At 52.5% G+C, this 12,265-nt stretch overlaps 2 protein-coding genes across 3 annotated transcripts in view; one reads left to right on the top strand and one right to left on the bottom strand.

Annotated features, from left to right (window-relative positions):
- Positions 1 to 10,515, top strand: part of WNK4 (WNK lysine deficient protein kinase 4) — a 14,963-nt gene extending 4,448 nt beyond the window's left edge. Inside the window, 15 exon segments of the mRNA XM_077779370.1 lie at positions 132 to 296; positions 2,311 to 2,575; positions 2,821 to 2,942; positions 3,171 to 3,229; positions 3,321 to 3,438; positions 3,711 to 3,827; positions 7,515 to 7,652; positions 8,223 to 8,277; positions 8,384 to 8,828; positions 8,830 to 8,863; positions 8,947 to 9,007; positions 9,088 to 9,496; positions 9,579 to 9,778; positions 9,945 to 10,042; positions 10,189 to 10,515. Coding sequence (XP_077635496.1) covers positions 132 to 296; positions 2,311 to 2,575; positions 2,821 to 2,942; positions 3,171 to 3,229; positions 3,321 to 3,438; positions 3,711 to 3,827; positions 7,515 to 7,652; positions 8,223 to 8,277; positions 8,384 to 8,828; positions 8,830 to 8,863; positions 8,947 to 9,007; positions 9,088 to 9,496; positions 9,579 to 9,778; positions 9,945 to 10,042; positions 10,189 to 10,197 — 2,295 coding nt within the window. The 3' untranslated portion in view covers positions 10,198 to 10,515.
- A 566-nt stretch (positions 10,516 to 11,081) lies between these two features.
- COA3 (cytochrome c oxidase assembly factor 3) lies at positions 11,082 to 12,214 on the bottom strand. 2 transcript variants are annotated; one of them, XM_077779373.1, is made up of 2 exons: positions 11,942 to 12,200; positions 11,082 to 11,594 (listed from the first exon to the last, which is right to left on the bottom strand). In XM_077779373.1, the coding sequence occupies exons 1-2, from the start codon at positions 12,153 to 12,155 to the stop codon at positions 11,488 to 11,490; spliced, it is 321 nt and encodes a 106-aa protein (XP_077635499.1). In that variant the 5' UTR covers positions 12,156 to 12,200; the 3' UTR covers positions 11,082 to 11,487. The 2 variants fall into 2 exon arrangements, with proteins under 2 accessions (XP_077635499.1, XP_077635500.1); XM_077779374.1 differs by having other exon boundaries at positions 11,475 to 11,565; positions 11,867 to 12,214.
- Positions 12,215 to 12,265: the final 51 nt, after the last annotated feature.

The following is a 12,265-nucleotide window of genomic DNA, read 5'->3' as shown; positions in this document are numbered from 1 at the left end:
ATAACTGTCGCTATGTGCTGCTGTCGTGGTGCCTTTACGATTGCACGCCCTGCTGCCCTGGGCGGGGTGAGGGGCAAACAGAGAGTAGGGTCGCAGAGGCCCAGAGGCTTCATGTGCCCCCTTTCCTCTAGGGCACAAAGCCGAACAGCTTCTATAAGGTGAAGATGCCCGAGGTGAAGGAGATCANGATGTGCATGGAGGACGCGCGGCGCGGGGGGCGCCCGCGGGACAACCAGGCCATAGAGTTCCTATTCCAGCTGGGCCGGGACGCCGCAGAGGAGGTGGCACAGGAGATGGTGAGCAGAAGACAGACTGCCCTGCGGCTGGGCTTGTGCGCGGCGGGTCAGTGCCATGCGGGGGGTGGGGCGGGCACCCAACCTACCCCGCTCAGAGTGTCTGCTAAGTGTCTCCCTGGCCCTCGCGCCTGCGCACACCCAGACGCGTGCCCCACGTGCGGGTTCTTTAAACATTTCCTTTTCTAGAGCAAGCCCTGGGTCCTCCGGCCTCCCTCGCTCTGCTTCCTGCTGCTCTGATTTTCCTGGAATGCTCTTCCTCCAATTTATCTATTTATTTGTCTCTTTCCCCCCCACCCCCAACCTTGTTTCCCCCTCTTTCTTCCTCCCTGCTCAGAACCAGGAGTTTCAGGAAACCTGTCCCCTCTAGAGTCAAAATTAAATGCTTTGTTCCAGTTCAGCAGGCCCTCCATGACAGGACCCACCACCTTTGGTCTTGTTTTCTACCAGGATACACTCCTGACTCTGTCCTCCACTGGACTATAAATTCCTTGAGGGCAGAGACTGTGTTCCATTGATTTTTCTATCTCTGACAGTGGTCTGCACATGGTTGAGCTCATTAATAATCCCACATGTGTACATGGCTTAGAGTGCTTTCACATGCATTCGATTGGTGTCGCTGCCGGGAGTGACTTTATCCTGATGTATTGATGAGGGAATGGAAGGGTCAGAGGGGTTGAATATCTTGTCCAGGGTCCTGAGCAAGTAAGTGGCAGAGCTGGATTTAAAATCCAGCCGTTCAGATCTTAAGGCAGATCACCCTGCCCCACCTCGCTTACATGTGCCGCAAAGCTTGAGACGAATAAGGAGTTGATGAACAGAAGCTGCCAGACCGGAAGAGGCATACATGGGAGGGAGAAGATGCAGGGCTGGCTTAGGAAGGCCTGAGAAGGGAAGGGAGAGAGTATGAGGTTCTTGATGGAAAAATGGCCATTGGAAGCGTGGGGATCGTCTGTGGTAGGTCTGGACCGCGAGCCTGAAAACGTGTTTTAAATGTAGCAGAACGGGTCTGCTTAGCACAGTTCAAACCTGACCTGGCATCAAATCTTGATCCATTACTTACAGGGAGTCTTTTAAAAATTTATTAAAAATAAATAAATAAATAAATAAACATTATTAATTGATTAATTAATTTTGAGAGAGAAACGGAGAGAGAACACACACAAGTGGGGGGAGGGGCAGAGAGTGAGGGAGAGACAGAGTCCCAAGCAGGCTCCACACTGTCAGTGCAGAGCCCAACATGGGGGCTTGAACTCATGAATCATGAGCTCATGACCTGAACTGAAATCAAGAGTCAGCTGCTCAACCAGCTGAGCCACCCAGGTGCCCCAAGCAGGGATTCTTTTTTTTTTTTTTTTAATTTTTTAAAATGTTTTATTTATTTCTGAGAGAGAGAGAGCATGAGCAGAGGAGGATCAGAGAGAGGTGAAGATATAGAATCTGAAACAGGCTCCAGGCTCTGAGCTGGCTGTCAGCACAGAACCCGACGTGGGGCTCAAACCCATGAACTGCGAGATCATGACCTGAGCTGAAATTGGACACTTAACTGACTGAGCCACCCAGGTGCCCCCCAAGCAGGGATTCTTAATGATGACACACCACTGATATCTTTATTTGGGAGACTGTCCTGTGCATTGTAGGATGTTGAGGAGAGTCCCTGGCTTCTACTTACTAGCTGCCAGTCAGTAGCACTGAGTTATGACAACCACAAATGTCTCCAGATATTGCCAAATGTTCCCCCTTTCCCCTTGAGAGCAATCGATCTACTAGATAACCATGAACTAGTCACAGCTTTACTTATTTCTAAATTGGGGCTAAGACCTACCTCAGAAGGTTGTTGGGAGGATTTAATGATGACAATGTAAAGAGTTGCCAGTTAATGGACACAGTAGATGATCAATAAGTATTAGTGTCCTTTTTCCAGGAGAAATATCCCAGAGGCTTCAAGAAGGTGTCCTGATGGGTCTGTGGCTGGAGTCCTCACCTCAAACCGTGCTTCTCACCCTCTTAACTCCAGGTGGCCCTGGGCCTAGTCTGTGAGGCTGACTACCAACCAGTGGCCCGCGCGGTACGTGAACGAGTTGCTGCCATCCAGCGGAAGCGTGAAAAGCTGCGCAAAGCTAGGGAGTTGGAAGCCCTCCCCCCTGCACCGGGTCCCCCACCAGCAGCTGTTCCCAAGACTCCTGGTCCCCCAAGTGGCTTCCCCCCTGAGCCCGAGGAGCCAGAGGCAGACCAGCACCAGCCTTTCCTCTTCCGCCATGCCAGCTACTCATCTACCACCTGTAAGTCACCCCTGACCTTGGGATATGGGATGTGACCTAGGTTCCAGAACCCTTGGCCTCTGCCCCCTGCCCTGAAGTCCAACCCGGTAGCACTGTCACTTACCCTGCCTTCCCCAACTAGCCATGAAGCTCCTTCTGGGAAAGGACTCCCACAGCTGCAGGCCCCTTCTTGCTCAGGCAGCCCCCCTGCTCTGCCACCACTCCCCTTTATTTCCCCTTTTTTGATCCCCTCCCTCCCCCACCAGCGGATTGCGAGACTGATGGCTACCTCAGCTCCTCCGGCTTCCTGGATGCCTCAGACCCTGCCTTTCAGCCCCCTGGGGGGGTGCCATCCAGCCCCGCTGAGTCCCATCTCTGCCTGCCCTCGGTGAGAGGGGGTCACGTGGGGGGTCTCCCAGCCATTCCAAGCCTGCGAGCTATCTTTCTCCTTGTGAAACCCAGCCCCGTAACCTGGCCCCACGTCCCTGGAAATCCACTACTCTGTCCTCACCTTCCTTAATTCCTTCTGCCTAGTACCCCAGCATCCTTGACGCCACCTCCCTGGATTCCCCACAATTGTCGTCCTCTGACCTCATCAACCCATTTCCTGTTTCAGGCTTTTGCCCTATCCATTCCACGTTCTGGCCCTGGCAGTGACTTTTCCCCAGGAGACAGGTAGGTTCTGGTAGGAGTTGGGGTGCGAGGGTGAGACCTATGGAGGGTTCCAGTGTCCCCTCTGACACTTCTACCTCCTTTCCTTTTCCAGTTATGCCTCAGATGCAGCATCCGGCCTTAGTGATGTGGGAGAAGGGATGGGACGCATGAGGAGACCCCCAGGGAGAAATCTCCGGCGCAGACCCCGATCCCGGCTTCGGGTCACTAGTGTAAGGAAGGGGCATAGAAGATGGGGAATAACCTACGGGACCAGGAGGGAACTGTCAGGGGAGATGAGGGAGGTCAGACAAAAAAGAGGAGAACAGTATGTGACTTTTACTGTAGAGGCAGCCAGTCTCGTTTCTAATACCAGACTTTAGGGGCAGAGTCTGCTTCTGTCTAGTTCCATCCTGGCCGCTGTTACTTGGTTAGAGTGGGGTGGGGGCATGTGATGAGGATGGAGGGCTTGACCTCCTCCCCTCTGCTGACTTTGAATCTGAAGGTCTCAGACCAGAATGACAGAGTGGTTGAGTGCCAGCTACAGACGCACAACAGCAAGATGGTGACCTTCCGATTTGATCTGGACGGGGACAGCCCGGAAGAGATTGCAGCTGCCATGGTGAGAGGGGAGGGAGAGGAGGACAGAGTCTTTGGGTCCAGGACAAGAATCTCCCTCCTGATGGCCCCTGAACTCTGTCTTCCTTCCACCCAACAGCCAGGGTTTTTAAAGCACGATTACACTGAAGACATCTGCCCTTGTTTTGGGGGCAATTTTTATTTACCCAGTGAGGTTTGGATCCTCAGCTAGAGCAATTTGAGACTAACATAGGGTACACACAGTGCTGTGGTGAGGTACATGCTAGACACGTGATACTGTGGCCATGAGTAAAGGGTGGTCTTGGGGCAGCAGACGGAGGAGGTAGAACTTATTCAAGGTCTTCACAGATGGTTAAGAACAGCATAAAGACTGAGGAGGGCAGGTCTAGAGGAAGTGTAGCATAAGGACAGGCGTGAAAGCACAGAGTGACTTGGAATATGGGGTGGGGGAGAGGAGCTTCATGAGGAGACCCCTGTCACTAGAACTAAGGGTTCCTCTAGGAGACTTGTGGAAGTGAGGCTGGGCATGTGGAGTAGGCCCAGAGTATAGACAGTCGTAAGAATTAGATAGAGTGTAACATGGTGAGAATAGAGTTTAAGAAGACCATTGTGCCATGGGAAGTGGGAGAGGGTTGGGGGTAGGGAATCCAGTTGGCAGATGGATACAAGAAACCACAAGTGGTCCAAGGAGAAAATGGATTATGGGGGAAGAGAGGAAGGAAAGGGGAGAATCCGAGGGTTGTTTCAGGAAAATAAATTACTCTGTAATCCAGTTATTTATTCTATTTTTTTAAGTTTATTTATTTGGAGAGAAAGGGAGAGAGCGAGTATGAGTGGGGGAGGGGCAAAGAGAGAGGGAGAGAGAATCCCTAGAGGGCTCTCCACTGTCAGCACAGAGCCCAATGCGTTGACCCCACAAACCATGAGATCATGACCTGAGCTGAGATCAAGAGTCAGATGCTTAACTGACTGAGCCCCCATCCCCGGCACTCCTCCAGACATTTATTGATGTAATACACTGCAAATAGTAGTTGCTCAGAAAACATTGCAGAGTTGAAATGATAGGGAGTTAGGGAGAGAGGATACCATGGGTGACTTGCAGCATGGAGAAGCTAGTGGGAGTAGATCGTTAAAGGAGAGAGAAAGTTGGAAAATGAAAGTAGGGGTTCTTAGGGGTCATGATGAGCTTGAATGACAGGGGCAGGCAGGATCCTCCCTGGGAGCAGGATATGGTCAGGCAGGGCTGGAGGCAGAAGTGGATCAAGGAGTTGTCAGCACGGAAGGGAAAGTGAAGGGAGATGAGCTTGCAAAGCCAGAAGCAGAGGGAGTCTGAGAGTGGGTCTCAGTGGAGACCCCCATTTCTGGGATGGGTGAAATAGGTCATCGAAGGACACAGAGATGGAGCCTGAGAGGTAGGAGGAGCCCCAGCAAATGTTAGGGAAAACTGAGGAAAAAGAGTTTCAAGGAGGTGATGTTGGGTGAAGCCTGAGGCAAGCCCACGCTGGCTTCTGTTGGGAGAAGGTCTTCGTGGGAGACCAGTCTCTGTGGAGCAGGGGAAGTGGGTGCCAGCCTCTGTGGTGAAGGAGTGAGGGGAATGAGAGAAGCATCAGGGTTCAGGCACTCTCTTTAAAGCCTCTCTTCCGTCATGTCACTCACCTTGTATCCATGACAAAGACAAAATACTTTGGCACACAGTCCTATCATCTTCCATCAAGCCACTTGACCCTTCAAGAATCTTCCTTCCTGCCACACTGGTGTCTGAATGGTCCCCTGAAGAGGCTGGGTGACTTTCTGCTTCTGCCTCCATCTGCTCAGGGGTCTCTTGCCTTGAAAATCTTCTCTACTAGGCTTTCAAGCACACTCAGATCCCACACAGCCAAAGTGACCCCACTCCCTGACCACAGGGTCCACTGTGGTCCCTACCAGTCCACCTTTCACGCCTCTGCAGCAGACTTGGATCTGCTCTTCTTGTTTGTCCTTACTTTTTTTTTTTTTAAGTTTATTTAGAGAGAGAGAGAAAGAGAGAGAATTCCAAACAGGCTCCATGGTGCCAGTGTAGAGCCTGATGCAGGGCTTGAACTAACAAACTGAGGAGATCATGACCTGAGTCGAAGTTGGTCGCTTAACTGACTGAGCCACCCAGGCGCCCTCGGACCATTGGCTTTAAAATTCACAGCACTCCCAGTTCTGCTCTGGTCTTCACTGTTTTGTGAACGTGCCATGTCCTTTCATGCCTCTGAGCTGTTATTCATGCCGTTCTCTCTGCCCTTCTCTCCGATGAACAGCATGGAAGAGAGGAAAAGGGTGGGCTTTCACATAAGACCCGAGTTCAAATTTTGGCTCTGGGATTTACCGATGTGGTGAATTGGGGCAAATTTCTGAAGCTCTCTGAACCTCAGTTGCTCATCAGTAAAATGCAGATGATAATACTCATTTCGTAAAGATATTCTGATATATAATTTATAAGAAGTGAGCTCGTATGTACAAGAAATGAAATTATATGAGAAGTGACCGCACATGGTAGGTCCTTGATGAAGGGTTGCTTTCTTACTCCTCCTTCAAGGCTCAGCTCTGTGTGGCCATCCCAGCTTCCCTTATTACCCCTGCTCTCTCTTTGGAATGGCATTTAAAAAAATTGTAGCAGAAAAGACATACCATAAAATTTACCATGTTAACCATTTTTAAGTATACAGTTCAGTAGGGTTACTGTATTCTTAAAGATTCACATTGTTGTGAAACACATCTCCAGAACCTCTTCATCTTGCAAATCTGAAACTGTACCCATTAGACCACTCTCCCTTTCTGCTGGAATAGCATTTGATCTATACCTTGATCACGATGCCTTTCTTACCATGAACTGACTTGCAGTATACTGAATTGTGTACATATGTGTCTCTTCCACTAGATTTTGGGCTTCTTCGGGACTAGGACTTTGTTTTGTGCTTTTCTGTATTCCTCACCTAGAACAAGGCACCTATACCTACAATGCCTGGCACATAGCATGTGCTCCGGTATTTGTGAAATATAATGTTACACTTAACTATTTATTGCCTTATATTCACTTAATGGTGTGTGTGTGTGAGAGAGAGAAGGGGGTGGGGGGAGAGAACACCTGTGTGGTTTATGACCCCTATGAGAGTAGGAGTCATGTCCAAAAGCATACGTTGCAACAGTGGGAAGAAATCAGGGTCTGGCTTTAGACAAGTCTGGGTACAAATCCTTTGGTTTTAGGTAGACTGAACTTAACCTTTTTGAGCATTAGTTATCTTAACTCTAAAATGGGGTGATTGAGGCACCTGGCTGGCTCAGTTGGTAGAGCAGGCAACTCTTGATCTTGGAGTTGTGAGTTCGAGCCCCGTATTGGGTGTAGAGATTACTTAAAATTAAATCTTTTTCTAAAAAAATCAATAAAATACAATGGGGTTGTTAACACAGACCCGAGAGAGCTGTTTTTGGTGTTAGATGAACTAAGACACGTAAAGCATCCAGGCTATGAGGCATCCTAAGGATGTTAGCTTCTGTGCTCTAAGCTTATTTCTCCTTGCACCACACGGTGCCTGGCATACAGTAGGTACTTACTGAATACTTGTTTTAGGTGGTCGGTTGGCAGAGCAGTGGGGTGAAGGGTTGGTTTTTAAAGATCAGTGCAGGGGAGAGGGATGAGTGAGATAACCGAGCCCTCCCTCCCCTTCCTGCTGACCCTTGCTAGGTGTATAATGAGTTCATTCTGCCCTCGGAGCGAGCCGGCTTCCTGAGCCGTATTCGGGAGATTATCCAGCGAGTGGAGACCCTGTTGAAGAGAGATACTGGCCCTGTGGAGGCTGCTGAGGATGCCCTGGGCCCCGAGGTTAGAACCCTTGGCTCATCCCTGGGGGGAACAGATTCTGCTCCAGACTTCTTTACTCTCTGCCAACACCAGCCCCCGTCACTCTAACTCCTTCCTCTAGAGGACCCTAACACTATGGCTCTTACCCCATGTGAGAGTCTGATGAAAGCCATGGGCTCTTGTTCTGGAAAAAAATCTGTTCATGTATACTTTTCTTTTTAACTCATTATTCTGATAGAATTTCAGACTTACAGAGAGAAGTTGCAAGAATTGTACAAAGAACTCCTAGATACGCTTTGCCCAGATTTGCCACCTATTACTGTTTTGTCACATTAGCTTTATTGTTCTCTTCCGCCCTCCCCTCTCCATATGTATGTGCACATATTATTTTTTTCTGAACCATTTTGGGAGTAAACTGCAGACGTCATACCCCTTTACCTGTAAATAATTTAGCACATACACTTTTGAGACCCTTGAAACGCCTCTCTGGGCTCCTAGAAGTTCATGGGCCCCAGCTGAAGCCCTGTGAGAACTGTCCTCTAAGACTCAGCTCTTCCCCACTGTGACCATGGGCCCCTTCCTCTCCCTCAGGTGGAGCCAGCACCATTGCCTGCCCTCTCCGGCCCCCTCCCAGACCCATCCCGTGGTATGTACTGCGTTCTGTCCCTACTCATCACAACCCTTGCAGTCGCTCCTGGGAAGGGCTTAGGGAATGGGGGGCTGGGAAGTCAACACTCCCTTCTCTCCGGCAGAGCTCCAGAGCAGTCCGTCCCTGGAGCAGAGTTGCTGGGCAGCCTTCTCCACATCGCCATCTTCTCCTGGAACCCCCTTGTCTCCTGGAAACCCGTTTTCCCCCGGAACCCCTGTCTCCCCAAGTCCCATTTTCCCCATCACTTCTCCCCCATGTTGCCCCAGCCCTGCCCCATTCTCCCAAGCCTCTTCAAATCTCTCTCCACAACCCCCCAGCTCCCCCCTGGCATTCTCCCCCAGTGCCGCCCAGTTCCCCAGCCCTGCCTCTCCGTCTCCCCTGAGCTGCCTCCTCCCTTCTCCACCTGCCCTGTCTCCCAGTTGTTCTCAGGTCACCCTTACTCCTCCTTCCTGTCCCCCCTGCCCTTCCACTTCCCCCCTGCCCTCCACCACAGCAGCCCCTCTCCTCTCTCTGGCTAGTGCCTTCTCACTGGCTGTGATGACCGTGGCCCANTTCACCCCCAACCGCTGAGACCGAGAGTGAGGTGAGTAGGAAACCAAGAGGGACGGATGGTTAGGGGAGCTCCATGCTGGATCATTTCTCTCCTCATGGACCCGCACTTCGTAGGTCCAGCCTAATCCTGCTCGGCCACTCCTGGGTGAGGCCAGACTGGCGCCCATCTCTGAAGGTGAGGCCTCTGACCTCTGACTTTCCCGTGCCACCAGTTTCTCTCCCTCCTTTCATGACTCTCTCCTGGTGTCTCGACAGAGGGCAAGCCGCAGCTTGTGGGGCGTTTCCAGGTGACTTCATCCAAGGAACCAGCGGAGCCTCTACCCCTGCAACCAGCACTCCCAGCCCTCTCCAGTCCCCTGAAGCCTCCAACTCCTCAGCTGGCCTCGGAGAGCTCAGACACAGAGGACAGTGGCGGAGGCGGGCCAGAGGCCCGGGAGGCTCTGGCCGAGAGTGACCGTGCGGCTGAAGGCCTAGTGGCTGGAGCTGAGGAGGAAGGGAACGATGGGAAGGAACCCCGAGTGGGGGGCAGCCCCCCACTCCAGAGCCATCCCAGCCCAGTGTGGATGAACTACTCATACAGCAGCCTGTGTCTGAGCAGTGAGGAGTCAGAGAGCAGTGGGGAGGACGAGGAATTCTGGGCGCAGCTGCAGAGTCTGCGGCAGAAGTGAGTCTGGGGCGGAAGGAGAAGAGGTGGGCTCGGGAGAGCAAAGCGCGTGACTAGCCCTCATGGCCTTGTGCATCCTCAGGCACTTGTCGGAGGTGGAGGCACTACAGACACTACAGAAAAAGGAAATTGAGGACTTGTACAGCCGGCTTGGGAAGCAGCCCCCGCCGGGTATCGTGGCCCCAGCCGCCATGCTGTCCAGCCGCCAGCGCCGCCTCTCCAAGGGCAGCTTCCCCGCCTCCCGCCGCAACAGCCTGCAGCGCTCCGAGCCCCCAGGCCCCGGTGAGACCGCACTGGCCGGGCTCCCTTCTTTCCCAGGTCCCCTTGCCTACTGATCTGGCTTTCTTCCAGGCCCCGGGGGTCTGCCCCTTGGTTTGGGGGCACTAGCCCCCCTCTCCCCGTGGCCCCTTCCTTCACTCAGTGCTCTCCCTCCCCATCCTGCACCCAGGCATCATGCGAAGGAACTCCCTGAGTGGCAGCAGCACCGGCTCCCAGGAGCAGCGGGCAAGCAAGGGGGTGACATTCGCCGGGGATGTTGGCAGGATGGTGAGGGCGGGCCCAAGGGAGGGCGAGCCCTGGGAACGGTAACCGGCGGCAGCGTCACCCTTCTCCCGTCCTAGAGGTTTCTTCAGTGCATTTTCTTTTCCCTCCAGTGAATTCAGAACAGAAGCCATGTGTCTCTCCCACACCAGGGCCCGTGATGGAGCTCGTGCTCTCAGAATGTGCCGACCAACACAACTCCGCAAGAAGACCCCAGTACTGAGGAAGTAGAAGGCCTGAGGGGCATGGAGTGCTGCTCCATTAGAGGGAAGAGCCAAACACATGGGAACGATTTACTGTGTGTGTCAGTTCTGCAGCCTGCCATCCTCATTCCTCCACCTCCCCAGCCAAGGGTCAACCACTAAGCAATCCCACTCAAGCCCTGAAGCTTCTAGAGGGCACACTCCCAGCTGAACAGGTGTAGGAGGGGTACTCACATAGAATTAGCAACAGCCAATAAAAATGCTGAAAACTAGGAATCTGTGAGTCTGTATCTGTTGTACCTTAAGAACTGGGGGTGAGGCCTTGTGGGGTAAGGCGGGGGAGAATTTAGAAGGGACTCGCCTCATGATGGGGAGCAAGACTAGAAACTGCCCAGCTTCCTGGCTTCCCACCAGCAGTTCACGAGGAAACTGCAAGGTCAACCAACGATGCGCCTGACCAAGCTAAGATCTCATCCAGACCCCACCTTAGGCCTACAGAGCAAGCTCCAAGAGGAAATTAAAAGAATTTTGATTCCCTTATCTTTCCCCTACGCCTCTCTCAGAATGGGTAAAGGCAGGAAAGTTGGAGTAGGGGTGTGTTGTTTTTAAGGGTAGAGGACAAAAGAGTGACCTTCCCTCACTGAAGAGGTGGTTCAGTCTCACACAGCCCAGTGACCCACCCTGATCTCTCCCTTAAATCAGACAGAAACATCTCACGGAAAAAAGTAATTCTAGTTAAACATTTACGGCTCCCTGGGGCAATGCCACTGCGGCAGCTACTGCTTGTGGAGCTTTCCAGCATGGTCATGCCATCCCTCAGCCTCCTCAACACACTCATTGGCTCCAAGACAGGCGACTCAGTTTATTATTCTCAACCTAACCCCATCTTTTCCACTTTAGGCTCCAACACTACAGAGCTGCCACCCCCACTCCCATAAAAGCGAAGTCCCTGGGAGGAGGAGAAAGTAAACCACAAAGTTAGAAAGGCTGAGAAAAGCAAAGGTCATACAATTCTCAAATAAGGAAACAAACTATAGGAAGGGCTCGGTGACTGGACACAGTGAGAAGTGGCCAATATTCCCTTGACCAGGCCAAATGCAATAAACCCCTGGCTTCTTGGGCTCAATCATAGTTCAAGGTTGAGGTCAGCAATGCTGTGTGCAGGCTTTGCTTTCCACAGGGTCATAGAGCATCATCCACCATGAGAAGGGGCTCCAGCAGGCTGGGGATGCACAGTGCCCATCTCGATCAGGATCCCGATGCCCTCGCCATGGCTCTGGCTCGGGCAGCTTTGGCCTCGTCCTCCAGCTCATCTAGGAAACGCTCCTGGGACACGGAGTAGAAGGTGTAACCATCTGGGAAAGTGGGTTCAGGAAACCACTTGGAGTATGCACATTGCCTTTTCCTAGACCTGTGCCACCACCCTGTTACTCTCTCACCCTCCCAAATCAGTGATTCCGCCCTCTGCTTTTCTGAGCCCTGACCTCGATTACTCCGTTATTATCGATGAGGCATATAAAAAGGGCATCTTAAAAGGACAAAGTAAGGTCCATTAAACGCTTGGCTCGGCATCAGAAATGGCTAAGACTTTCGCAGCTCTGGCTCTTTTTACCACCCCAGCACTGACCTACTACTCGCTGCCGTTCCTCTTCCCCTGCCCCCATATGCCGTCTCCTGAGCGTACTACAGTCCGAACGGATACAAATAGCTAACACCAGGGCCCCGATGCCCAGGCCGGTCACGATGTTCCGGGTCCGCCGCTGTGGTAGAGTCTTCTGCCACTGGGCGAGCTGCACCTGCCGCATGAACTGCAGCTGCGCGGGAGTCAGCTTCTCCCGAGTCGGGTCGATGCGCTGAGCCACAGGGGCCTTTCCATCCTTAGCATCGAGAGAATCTCCGGCTCCCGGCGCCGCCATGTTGCCGCTCCGTCCGTCGTAGCCCCAAGGCGCGGGGCTTGCTGGGAATGGCAGTCCTTGGCCGCAACAGCGGACTCTGGGAGTTGTAGTCCGCGTTTTCTTCCGCGAGG

Source organism: Crocuta crocuta, unplaced genomic scaffold (assembly GCF_008692635.1).
Source record: "Crocuta crocuta isolate KB4526 unplaced genomic scaffold, BGI_CrCroc_1.0 scaffold68, whole genome shotgun sequence".
Lineage (NCBI taxonomy): Eukaryota > Metazoa > Chordata > Mammalia > Carnivora > Hyaenidae > Crocuta > Crocuta crocuta.
Note: the sequence above shows the minus strand (reverse complement) of the source record. Positions and strands in the feature narration are given on the sequence as shown.